Genomic DNA, 13,001 nt, shown 5'->3' on the forward strand with positions numbered 1-13,001 from the left:
GTAATCTTGTATTCATGAGGCATCATTCAGGATACATTTTTACAGTTTTGTTGAATCCTTTGGCCTTTTTAAAAGTTGGATGACCTCTACAGGAATAATGAAGCATGGGGCTAAAGATGGGGGCTCAGGAGCCAGATGATCTGGGTTGGAAAGCCAGCTTCCTGTCTGTGTGACTGGGGCAGCTTACTTGAACCCTCTATGCTTTGGTTCCTCAACTGTCTGAAGGAGGTAGTAATAGTGGTGCTCATCTCACAGGGCTCTGTGAGGAGCAAATGAATTCATACCTGTTGATGGCTTAGCACAGTACTGGCACATGGCAAATGCCCACTGAGCCTTAGCTGTCACCAGTGAATTCCTCTGAGAGTGCCATGAGAAAATTGGTCCAATATTTAAAAGTATTTTCTATGTATTTTAAAGAAATGGCAGTAGAGGCAGCTTTCTCCTCTTTCATACTGTTCTCTGTGTACAGTGTGTGGGGCCATCAGCAAAGCCACTCATTTCAGGGTTCCAGTGGCATGTTGTGTCTCAGTCTGCACTGCATATGTTTCACTTGCATTTCCATTTTTTCCTTAAACTGATTTCTCTAGATCAAGAGGGAAAATTGAGGCCCAGTGGTCATAGGTCACATCTACCCTTAGCTCTAGAACTTTGGACAGCATTTGTTCATTTCACTCTAGGCAACACTTACTGAGTACCTGTTGACCAACAGGCCCTGGGTGTCCAAAGATGAAAGATGCGCCACTTCCATCTGTCACAAGAATCTCTGCCTTGATCTGGGCCTGGCAAGGTGAACTGTGCAATGCAGCCACCTTCCCTCCAGCCCCACAGGAAGTGCTCACTTCCTGTGTCTCATGCACTAGGTCTTGGGAGGCCTCAGGGAGTGGGGGGCTTAGGTGCTTCTGTCTTCTCCCAGGAGGTGCATTCAGGAGTCTGCAGACAAATGCTTATGACAAGCTCAGCTTCCGCAGTGATGTTCACCTGGAGGCTAACCCACCCTACCTCACCTCTACCCCTGCCCTTTGCACATCATCCCATACCTTTTCCTTGAAACTCACACTTCCTTTATCTTCATACAAAAGCTGAAAATTGAAAGCTTCTTTTTAGGAGAAACTATGGTTTGGTCCAGATTCTAGGCTCCATGAATAGTAGTAGGCCTTGAGTCACAGATGAAACTCAGTGGTGTAGAGCCCGTGGACCTCAGACTCTTGGTCACTGTTCCAGATATTTTCCAAGTTCTTGAAAGTTATAAAACTCTTTGATCCCATAATGATGATTTAAGACAGATTGAAGGTCAGACACTATTTCTCTTAATGTTTATTATGCTGTTATATGCTCTCAGTTTTCTGTATAATTTTCATTGTAAAAATTTTGTTTTAACGAAGATTTCCATTTCAAGCTTTCAAAGAAGAAGTTTTTTCCAAGTGATGTACAGTAAGGTTTCATTTGGCTCCTTGGCTCTGATTAATTGTGACTTCCTTTTCCCTCTGACCCACAGTTTGGGGATATGGATTCCTGTCAGTGACAATTATTAACCTGGCATCTCTCCTTGGATTAATTTTGACTCCACTGATAAAGAAGTCTTATTTCCCAAAAATTTTGACCTATTTTGTGGGACTGGCTATTGGGACCCTTTTTTCAAATGCAATTTTCCAACTTATTCCAGAGGTAAGGATGTTGACTGTTGGTTTCTATGAATAATTGTTTCTCTTAAATGCATTAGCATTTTATACAGTTTTAACCTCCATAATTCTCAGAATTTTACGGTCTGGTTTATAGTGTTTTGGAAAAGAGAAAGCTGAATCATAGCAAATGTAAAAGCTTGTCTGAAGCTGCAGTGGCTGTCAGTGTCAGAGACAAAATTAATATTCTAGGAGGCCAGCCACCAGGACGTGCTCAGACATCTCTGGGACACCTCTGAGGGCCGTTAACACTTTATTGTGCTTCACATTTGGGTGAATTTAATTTTTCTGGGCACTGTTTCATTATTTATTTATTTATTTCCTTAAGAGCATGCAATGTCAGGTTTACTGAAGATATACCACAAAAGGCCCTTCTATATTTACTACCAGAGGATCAGTGAGAACATCATTAACAACCCTTTTCCTTCTTTTTTGATTGAAGGAAAAAAAATCAATTGTGGGCCAATAAATAAATAGCAACTTATTTTTTTCTTTGATAAAATGTGCTATTGACCTGATATTGATTACCATGCACTATTCAATTATTCAACAAGTGGTATGTATGTTTTATTTCATGTAAAAATATATATATATATATAATGGCCATATAGGAAAAAGTAATAGAAGAAGGAAATTAGTGAGAAGAAAAGAAAGGAAATGTTGAAGAGGAGAGAAAAAGAAAGAGACATTTGTAGGAGGAAGTCACAAAGGAGAACTAGAGAAATCTGTGCATACACAGACTGTATCTCTCTACACATAATGGGGAGGGAGGGAAGGAGGGAGGGAGGGAGGGAGGGGGAGAGAGAGAGAGAGAGAGAGAGAGAGAGAGAGAGAGAGAGAGAGAGATACAACCTGTAAACAGAGACAAAATAATATTTCAGGAAGTTTTAGAAAATTACTAAAACCTTATTGAGTTTTCACAGCCCTCTACGGAAATGGGAGTACAACTTCTTAGAGTTATAGATTTTATTATTATTGTTTGATACAGGAAGAACGTAGGAGAGGATTTACTTCAAACCTTCAATTATAGAGAGGAAAATTAAAATCCAAGAGAATTAAATGACTTGATATACAATTGACTAGTATTATAGCTAAGTTGACAGTGCAGGTTTTATGACTAAAAATAAATTTTATACATTTAATATAACACAATACTATATGTATTTATCATCTCTCTTGCTTTTAAGTCCAGTGAAATTAAACAAATGGGTCAGGGAAGTAGCTCAGTGGTGGAGAACTTGCCTAGCATGTGTAAGGCTCTGGGTTCAGTTCACAGCACCAAATACATAGATACACACTCACAGGCACACACACACACACACACACACAGAGATTAAACAAACTAGTATTACTAGAGATTTTAGACTAGAGACTAGAGATTTTACATCTATGATTTTAAGGTTTTATATTTTATTGAAAATGTTCTAGTATAAAGAATCTGGTTGGGTACAGTGGCACATGCCTGTAATCCTAGGGGCTTGGGAGGCCGAGGCAGGAAGATCACAAGTTCAAAGACAACCTTAGCAATTTAAAGAAGCCCTAAGGATTTACAAGATCCTGTCTGAAAACATTTATAAAAAAAACTTCTGGGGATATGGCTCAGTGCTTAAGTGGCCATGGGTTCAGTTTCTGATACCTCCACCCCCCGCCAAAAAAAATCTGTATTTGTAATAATACCTCAAGCTGGGTGCAGTGGTGTAGTAGTCCTGTAATCCCAGTCGCTCAGGAGACTGAGGCAGGAGGATCATGGGTTTAAAGCCTGTCTCAGCAAGAGTAAGGCACTGAGCAACTCAGTGAGATCCTGTCTCTAAATAAAATACAAAATAAGGCTGGGAATGTAGCTCAGTGGTTAAGTGTCTCTGAGTTCAATCCCCAGTAGCCCCACTTCACTCTCCCCAAAAAATAATACCACAAATTTAGATTTTTTTTTTTTTTTTTTTTTTTTACTTTTCACATATTAACTCTCTGCCCTATTTTACTTAAGTTAATGTTTCCATGTGTTAGGGACAGCTTGACTCTTTGTGACTTCAAACTCCAACTCTTGTCTTTTTGTCCTCAACAATGGATTATTTCATTCTCATCTTTCTCTGTGTGTGTGTGGTGGGGAAGTGGGGGAGAGATCTCTTTACTCTGGATATCATGGGAAAATGTACTACTTTTAGAGAAAGTGGGTAGTCAATATCTCCTTTGTCTTCATTACCTAGATCTACTATTATCTCATAAAGATGAGAATCAGTGCTGCTTCTTCACTGCTAAAAATTGACTTTTTCAAAACCATATTGCCCTAGGTGTTCTAGGGAAGAAACTATGAGATCATCTAGTGGCTTTATTTAATGGGATGACTTCTGGTTGTAAGATTTCTTTGCCATCCCATAGGATTTGGCTCCTCAAATTTCAGAATATTTGTTTTGTGATTTTGGCAGGTGAGTTCCTGATATTACTTGGATGTGAAGGTGGACTTAGAACTTTGATGAAAATTGTATACTGACAAATTATGGTATTATTTTCCAGAAACCAAGTTAAATTACTTAGTTTTACCTGACTTGCCCTTTTTCTTTCCTCAGGCATTTGGATTTAATCCTAAAGTTGACAACTATGTTGAGAAAGCAGTTGCTGTGTTTGGTGGATTTTACATATTTTTCTTTTTTGAAAGAACACTGAAGATGTTATTAAAGACATACGGTCAGGTAGATGGACTTTAAAGCATATGATATGTTACCCTCTAAAACTCCTTAATGTGGGCAGGAATTTTGTTCTTAGAATTATGTTATTGGAATCCTGTATGTGAGGAGAATGAAAAGGTCAGTGTGTTGACAAGTATAAGAAAATACTTGATTCATATTGTAGAATTTGGAACAAGTACCAACAATTTAATGTCAAGTAACAGATGTGTATAATTTATATTCCATTCATATTCATCAAAACAGAGAAGTATATGTACCCTAACATGAAAAACAGAAGTGACAGAATCTAATAAATGAGAATACATTTAAACAGAGAGAGATGTTATAAATCTGAAAAGTGTGCATTACATAAGACCAGAAATAAAAAATGTTGTCTTTAAATGAAAATCAGTAAACTATTTGCTTGTCTGTGTGAGCTGTCTTTTTTTTCGTCTTATAACCTATTCATACTCCTTTTTTTATGTAGAATGATCATACTCACTTTGGAAACGACGACTTTGGTCCTCAAGAAAAAGTGCATCAACCTAAAACGTTACCTGCAATCAATGGTGTGACGTGCTATGCAAATCCTGCTGTCACAGAGCCGAATGGACATATTCATTTTGATAATGTCAGTGTAATCTCTCTCCAGGTATGTTGTGTTGATTTCATTTTTTCCTTTACTGTACTCTGTGCTTTTTACTATGCAAAGACTGCTGTGAATACCATAGAGCCAGCATTTTGTACATTTTGGTGTATCTGACTTCTTCCTATAAATATGAGGTAAGTAGAATGTGAGTCTGTTCTTTTCCCCACTTTCCTTCTACATATTTGCTCCAAACAAAGTGATTTAAAAAAGAAATTATGAATTACTTGGTGGTCTGGGGCTTCACTGGTCTCTAAGATTATTTAACTATACACGAGTCTCTCAATGAAGTTTTTACAAAGTATGCTCCAAATTCTCATTTGACAGGTGAAGACAGTGAAACTTAAGGTGTTAAATAACCTCTCCAGGTTTACTCAGCTAGTAAATGGCAGATTACCAGCTATAAAGATAAACACAATATAAACGTGTACCTTAAAAATGAAAAGAATAGCCGACTAAGAGGCGGAAATAGAAGAAAATAGATACCTGAAAGAGGTTATTGTGACAAATGACCTGAGTCTCCTTCTAGAAAGAAAACATGGTTGGTTGTGTACTTCTCCCTACCTGTGTGTTTGAAGAGACACTTTTGTGTTACTACAAACCAAAGAGAAAAATATTTTATGCAATGTAATGAATGATGCTTTAAACCAAAATTTTGCAAATAATATGAAAATGTTGAAATAATTTCTTTCCTTTTTTTTTTTTGGTACAGGATTTAGTTACTTAGCCATTGAGCTACACTCCCAGTCCTTGTTTTTAATTTTTTTTTTTTTATTAAGGACTCACTGATTTGCTGCTGATCTTGAACTTGCAATCCTCTTACCTCAGCCTCCCGAGTCTCTGGGATTTCAAATAATTTCTTATAATTGCAACAACAGTTATTAAAAGCTCAAGGACTGTCTGGAACATTAGGTGAATTGCCTCATTTGTCCCTCATAGTCTAGGGTACAAGTCCATTATCATTAGAAGACTGGCTTAGAGAGATGACATTACAAATCTAAGAACACTCAGCTTCTAAGTGTCGAAGTGAGTGAGTACTGAGGCTATCTGCTGAAACCTATGGATTTCCTTCCTCATGTAACTCTACTAGAAACAAGATGACCACGTTAACTTTTAACTTAATAAATATTTATTTTTGGAGGGGGGAAAAAGATAATTTGGTTCAAGGATATTGCTTTCTGAAGATACAGTTTAATGCAGGGCATAGCAGAGAGAACTTAGAGAATGATAATAAAAACTTTTCCTTGTGCCTAGCATAGGGATGCATGCCTGTAATCCTAGTGGCTGGGAAGGCTGAGGCAGGAGGATACCAAGTTCAAAGCCAGCCTCAGCAACTTCATAAGATCTTAAGCAACTTAGTGAGACCCTATTTCAAAATAAAAAATTTAAAAAAGGGCTGTGGATGTGGCACAGTGGTTACATGATCCTGAGTTCAATCCCTAGTACCAAAACCAAACAACAGCAGCAATAACAAAATAAACAAAAACAAAACCCAAAATGGAAAATCACAACCCCTTCCTTGCACTATATATCTTAATTCTATATGTATTATACAGACTTTTGGCAAATACTGGATCATAGTGAAATCATGGTTGAACTCTGAAGGTGGTTCAGGAAGTGTCATTCAGTTATTTTGCTGGTTTAAACAATGATTAATAATCTTTCAGATACTAGATGGCAGAGGTGATACTCTGCCATGAAATTTGGAGCCCAACTTGAATTCTTACTCTGAGGGAGGGCTACAGTTCTGTGGAGAAAGAGCTTGAACTTGGTCCAAACTTGAACAAGTTCTCCATTGGAATACCCAAGTCCTGTTTCACAAAGCATGGAAGAGAAAGGGCTGTGGATTTAAAATATTTGGATGGCTGAGGACCTCCTTAACCATAGCAGAACCTCAGTGTGACCTCTCTGGAAAATCTGATGTCAGAACCATTCCTGCTCAGGAACTTACCAGGCTGAGTTACCTGCCAAATGTGCCTCAAGTGTCAGAGTGAGCTGAAAGGAATATTTTTATTTGCACAGGAGGATCTCCCAAAGGCTTTAGCTTCTTAAGAGGTTAATATGTATATTTTTTAACAAATAAATTGAACGGCTCAAAAGTTCAAATGTAGTTAAAGTTGTCAGTCTCCTGGTTTAGGACTAGCTATGCTGGATGACATGTTTATACTAAATCTAAGCACTCTTACAAAGGTGGGGTCCTAGACATGATCCTGTTTTAGGTACCATACGAATACAATCAAAAGGCTATTTTTGCTCTACTTCTGGCAGTAGTGTTGTGAACCGGATTTTCATTCATTTATTCAATAAGCATTTTAAAGTATCTGCTCTTATCCCAAACACTGGTGACTCAGAAGCAAATGAATTCCCATAGACCTCACAGTTTATTTGGTGGAAACAGACCATGTATCAAAGAGTAAATCAAGAAAATATCAGACAGTAATAAGTATTTTGACAGAAATCAAATATGGTGATGTGAGAGGGGCATGAGGGGGCTTCTTTTTATTGACTGGTCAGGAAAGATCCCTAAAGAGGTCAGCAGAGAATTGGATAAAGAGGAAGAACTAGTCACACAAGTATCTGAGAAGAGAATGTTCAAAAAACTTTGGGAGAAATTAAACAGGGCACTTAGAAGAGAACTGGCAGGTGAATGATATGGAATTTCCCAATATCAACACTGCAAGCCAGGGGCCCAATTCCTTCAATATATTGAATGAAAAAAAACTGTGGGATCGTAAATCTATGTAAACTACCAATCTACTGAAAGAATAAAATGAACTAGACTTCTGGAAATATACTCCCAGGAATAAGAGGTCAATTGAAGCAGAGACAGTGCATGCTTGGATAGCAGCCGTGTACCGGGCCTTGAGATGAAATGCAAAAGTTGATACTGAGACCAGTTTTTTTTGTTGTTGTTGTTAATATTGGGGAATGAACCCAGAGGGCATTTAACCACTGGGTCACACCCCCAGCCCTTTTAATTTTTTAAATTTTGGGACAGGGTCTCACCAACTTGCTTAGGGCCTCGCTAAGTTGCTGAGGGTGGACTTGACTTGTGATCCTCTTGCCTCAGCCTCCCTAGTTGCTGGAATTATAGGTGTGTGCCACTGTGCCTGGACTACACCAGTTCTTAAGATAACTGTTTTCTGGACATTTCATTGGAGAAAGAGTCTTAAAGGAAGCAAGATTTTACAAATTAAGCAACATACTACTCTTTTATTTTCTTTTGATTGTATAAAACAGGAAAAGGAATGGAATCCAAGGAACAATGTATATTAAAGTTCTAGATATTGCTTCAAGAGACAGTAGGTTTTATAATATAAATGATGGTGATTTTAATAATAAAATTAAAATAGTTTCTTATATTTTTATATGATAAAATAATTTAACCTATGTGACGGGAGTCTAAGCGAAGCTTTAAGAATTTTGTTGACAATTTTAGTTGCTACTGTTTCAACTAAAGCTGAAGTTTTTTTTTCAAATTTAATAAAGTAAGAAACAACTTAAATATTGTAAGAAAAGTAGTCTAATTTGGCATCGCTACAAATAGAGCATGAATTATGTAGTAAATCTAGATTTTAACAGTACAATTTTTGATTTTTCTGAAATGTAGGAAGAACAAAAGAAATGTTATAGAATAAATAAAATATATGAAATAGGGATGTCATTATTTTATTATTCAGCCAAACAATTTGACCCATCACAGAAGAGTCTTTATGCAAGAATGTTACATTTAGTGGTCTTTGGTATTTTGTCTTTGATTAGTCATATAAAAATGATAGCTTTACACAATTTAAAAAATTTGTTTGCATGGATGCATTTAACAATTTTGCAGCTTGATTATAACTTAAGTATTTAGACAGATGATATGAGATTCCTTAGTACCCCTGCTCCAGACTCAGTAAATGAGAGGTGTCGCAGTCTGTGTGGTGTGTGCATGTGTCTGTGCAGAGCTAGGGTACCCAGGGGGCATGCGTGTTTGTGGGGAAAGGTGAGGGGAAGAGGAGGAAGAGGGGGAGTACAGGATTTTATTTCTCCAGTTATTCAATTATTGTCACAAGATAATGTGTCACATCACACCCTGTTATGTCGCTTTGTTCTTTGTTCTGACATTCCTACATAGCCATGTGGAATATTCATTTAAGTGGTACATAAACAGTTAGGTGGGGTTTCCCCCCTTTGCTCCACAGCTTTTGATGGACTGTATTTACCAGATGAAGATTCCCCAGGAATGGTATGGTCTTTGAAGGGAAGTGTTAGCTCTTCAGGGCTATGGGAGGGACAGTGCAGCTTATTCCTCCAGAAGTCTGTAATCAGTCTCCTTATGAAATCTTTTGTGCTTTCATTTAAGAATAGATGATGATAAGAATGTGATATGATATACCTGTTTTTCTAATAAAAGAAAAATTAATTCAGCCATTTCTTAGAAGTTGACTATTGGGAATTTTATGTTTAAAATTGAGGTGCAGTGAAGTGGAATTTAGTTGTTAAGTGTGGTGATGCTAGGGAGACTTACTTTGTCAATAACTCATATTAAGCAATACTTTTCAAATATAAAAAGAACATTTTTGAGGTGTTTGGGTCTCTGTGAGAGTGTTACAGTTTAAACACATAGTAATTCCTTCAGCAAGTATTTATCAAATATGTGATATATACTTGGCACTGATCTAAGTACTGTTAATCTATCAGTGGGACAGAATCAATAAACTTTCTGCCCTTGATAACAGAAATATGATATATTTTACATAGAAAAGCAAAAAATTCATACGTATATAAACACACACATATACACACATTTTAATGTATATGCATATACACATATGTATATATACATGTATATTTAAGTATGAGGTTGATTTGAAACTGATTGGAACCTCTGTGCACATACATGTGGGTCTTGATTACTATTCTTTTGAGTAGTTTGGTTTTCCTTCATTTTTACCTGGTGGTAAGAAAGCTGGAGTATTCTTTCCTGGCTGCTTGTGTTGGGAAGTGGGAAGGAAAAGGGGGTTGGGACACTAACAATATTTGACTATGTGCCCCTGTCTCCAGCACTGAACTTGACTTCAGCCTTCAGCTTGCTTTGAGTTCTCGAATACTCTGGTTCAGTTTCCCCAAAGGGTAAATCTCCATTCAATCATTCGTAATGCCTGCCTTGCAGCCCTTGGCTGGAAAAGAAAGATCTGAGGTTCTAACTGCTTCTGAAATTAACTTGCAACCAATTCTCTTATTTTTAGTTTCATTCTTTTGCCTCTACCTTCAGCGGCACTTGGTGCTTCCAATCACTAAACTTTTCTGCAGTTCTGGGGCCAGCATCGCTTTGATTCTTGTTGATTTTTTTCATCTGTGAGGAAAAGAGTTCATCCTTCTCTTTTCATCTTCTCCCATAATTAACCACCAACAACAAAAATACAAATTTACTTAAGAAGTGATTTTTACAGCTTGTTCGATGGGTGCTTGCAGAGGAGGATGGTACAGCTGGATAGTCAGGAGGGACTCTGGGCAGGTCCCTTTGTGGGTGGAATCTGCTCTCACCAGGTCCACCTCCGTGCTCCTTTGCCCTCTGGGGGCCATTTAATCCACCTCTCCTCTAAGTGGTGCTAATGTCGTGAAAATGGTGCCTGGATCCCTCCAAATTGAGCACACACTTCACTGATGGTAGCTATTCTTTTATTCATCTCTATTAACACCTTCCCACATCTTCAATAAAAACTGGTCTAATTTTTTTTAATGCTCCACAAAGTTCCTACTTCAGTGAGGACCCGAGATCCCTATTTGTAATCTCTGGGAACTTGGATTATTTCCATTGTATAAATGTGGAAACTGACATCCAGAGAAGTTAAGTAACTTACCCAAGGGCAAAAAGGTAGAAAGAAAGGATTTAAACCAAGACATTCTGTATTCTCAGTGTGTGGCTGACCATTGCCCCCCCTGATCTATGTCTGTTGTTGACTAGTTTTTATGTGCTCCCTCCTCCTCCTCTTCATCTCCCCAAATGCTTAATCATGTATAATTTTTAAACTCATTGCCTATTCTCTGAACTTTCTCTTTGGAATACAAGTGATTCATCTGGGCAGCCTTCTGTATTTGTAACTTTCATTCCCTCTTTTTCTGAGCTATTCCTGTCGTTACTATTTGAGCACTTCTTACTGACTAAATGCTTGGAATAGAAAGGCAAATTTTTCAGGAACCCATTCCTTTCCTGTTGCATCAGGGAAGTCTCACCAGGTGGTCTCAGTGGCCCAGTACTGTCTTGTGGCTATCACTGTCCTGGTGTTCCCTCTGAATCTCCTTGCTCTTGAGCAGCTGCTGGGTATGGAGAAGAAGCTAAGAGGCCTTGGAGTTCCACAGTCCAGTGTTCACATCTTAGCAATAAGTTATATTGTGTGATTTGGGGACAGTTAACAACTCGGAGCCGTCGTTTGCTTATTGGTTAAGTGAGGAGCAAAAATTCTTAACTACTCAATTTTTGTGAAAATCAAATGGTTTATTATGGGCTGACCATGCAACATAGTGTGGACATATTGCACACATGTGATAAATTTATGTCTTCCTGCTTCTTCCATTTACTTTTTTTTCTTTTATTGGTTTTTATCATAGTCATCTCATCAAGACCTGTCTCTTCACCTTTCACTCCTCTGGGAATAACTTCAACTTTAAATGTTAAGTATATACAGATTATCCTCTGAAGATGGCTTCTGGTACTAAACCTCACAGATGTTTGAATTCGTTTGTATATTTTCCCTCTCAGATATAATAATACAACAAGAAGATAAAAATATACAGAATTCTGTGTCTTCTCTATCTGTTATTTGTCTTTCTTACAATTTGAATACTTTTCCTAGAAAGTAAAGTGATTTTTGAAACTTGTAGCTAATTTAGTAAAGATAACCTTCTGAATATAGATGCTTGCCAGCCTGCCATTGATCTGTCAGATATATTAAAGGAATTTGGAACATTAACTCTCACTTAATGGAACAGAACTTTAAAGTCTAATTTAATTTACTACTTGAATGATGATATTATCAGGCTTTGCACCAGATTCTCTGACAGAGTTGTCTAACTCTGCACCCAATAAGTCCAGTTATATCTGTCACAATCTGACACATTTAGTTTATTTGAAAGAACATGAAGTAATAATGCCTTGATTATGTATGAAAGATGTTTGTCACATAGTTGAAATAATTGGGGCACATCACATCTCTTAAAATTGAATTAAGGATTATAGTTGGTACTGTTAATTTTTAAAATCTGGGTATAGAAATGTTATAACAGTTTAATTGTAGAGATGAAAAATTTAATGGTGCAAAATATAAAAATGGTAGTTGAAAGGTCAGATAGAACAGGGTCAGGAGGAATGAAGTCTGTCTGCTGTGACTCCTTGCATCAGATAATTATTTGGTCAGCTTGGACCTCCCCATTCTTGTCCTCATAAAGATGTCAATGCATGTGAAGTTCATAGAGAAGACATTAGTTCCACCAACTCACAGGCCAGCTAGGATAATCAAATGAGATTATGTGTATGAAGGTGCTTTAGAAGATTCCAAATCTGTACTGTTTTGTCTGTATGAAGGATGGAGAGTTGCTTACAGGCCTCAGTCAGGGATTGCTTTTGTTACCTTGGGAAAAGGCAACATTTTAGTTAAATGTTGGAAGCCATGTATGAACTATGGATTTTGTTTGGGCCATTAAGGCAGGGAAGTTGTTTTTCTGGGAACTCCTAAGTGAAATTCCCTGGTTGAGAAAGCCCAGATCACACTGGCCCCCTGCCGTAGCTCACAGCCCTAGGATCAAACACAGCTGCCAGGAGATGGGTGTAACCTGCCAAGCACTGAACAGCCTGTTTTTCTGAGGAAACTCCTTACTGATTCCCCTTGGTGTGTACCTCTATAGATAAAGAATTCCTGGGCTTTCCTCTTTGTTAGGATCAGACACATAAGGTCTATCCTCCCAAGCGCCCCCATTTCAATTAATTTCCTGTTTATTTCTTAATATTACTTTCATAGCTTTTATTTT

At 37.6% G+C, this 13,001-nt stretch overlaps 1 protein-coding gene across 2 annotated transcripts in view; it reads left to right on the forward strand.

Moving 5' to 3' along the window:
• The window catches only part of Slc39a8 (solute carrier family 39 member 8), a 74,986-nt gene that overhangs the window by 31,691 nt on the left and 30,294 nt on the right, over positions 1–13,001 (forward strand). For both annotated transcript variants that reach the window (XM_046459091.2, XM_058583826.1), the window contains exons 4-6: positions 1,496–1,665; positions 4,244–4,366; positions 4,830–4,994. In XM_046459091.2, coding sequence (XP_046315047.1) covers positions 1,496–1,665; positions 4,244–4,366; positions 4,830–4,994 — 458 coding nt within the window. The remainder of the gene's footprint in view (positions 1–1,495; positions 1,666–4,243; positions 4,367–4,829; positions 4,995–13,001) is intronic.

This window comes from Marmota monax, unplaced genomic scaffold, assembly GCF_021218885.2.
Source record: "Marmota monax isolate L192 unplaced genomic scaffold, Marmota_monax_Labrador192_F-V1.1 WCK01_AAM20220418_F8-fsc00002, whole genome shotgun sequence".
Taxonomy (NCBI): domain Eukaryota; kingdom Metazoa; phylum Chordata; class Mammalia; order Rodentia; family Sciuridae; genus Marmota; species Marmota monax.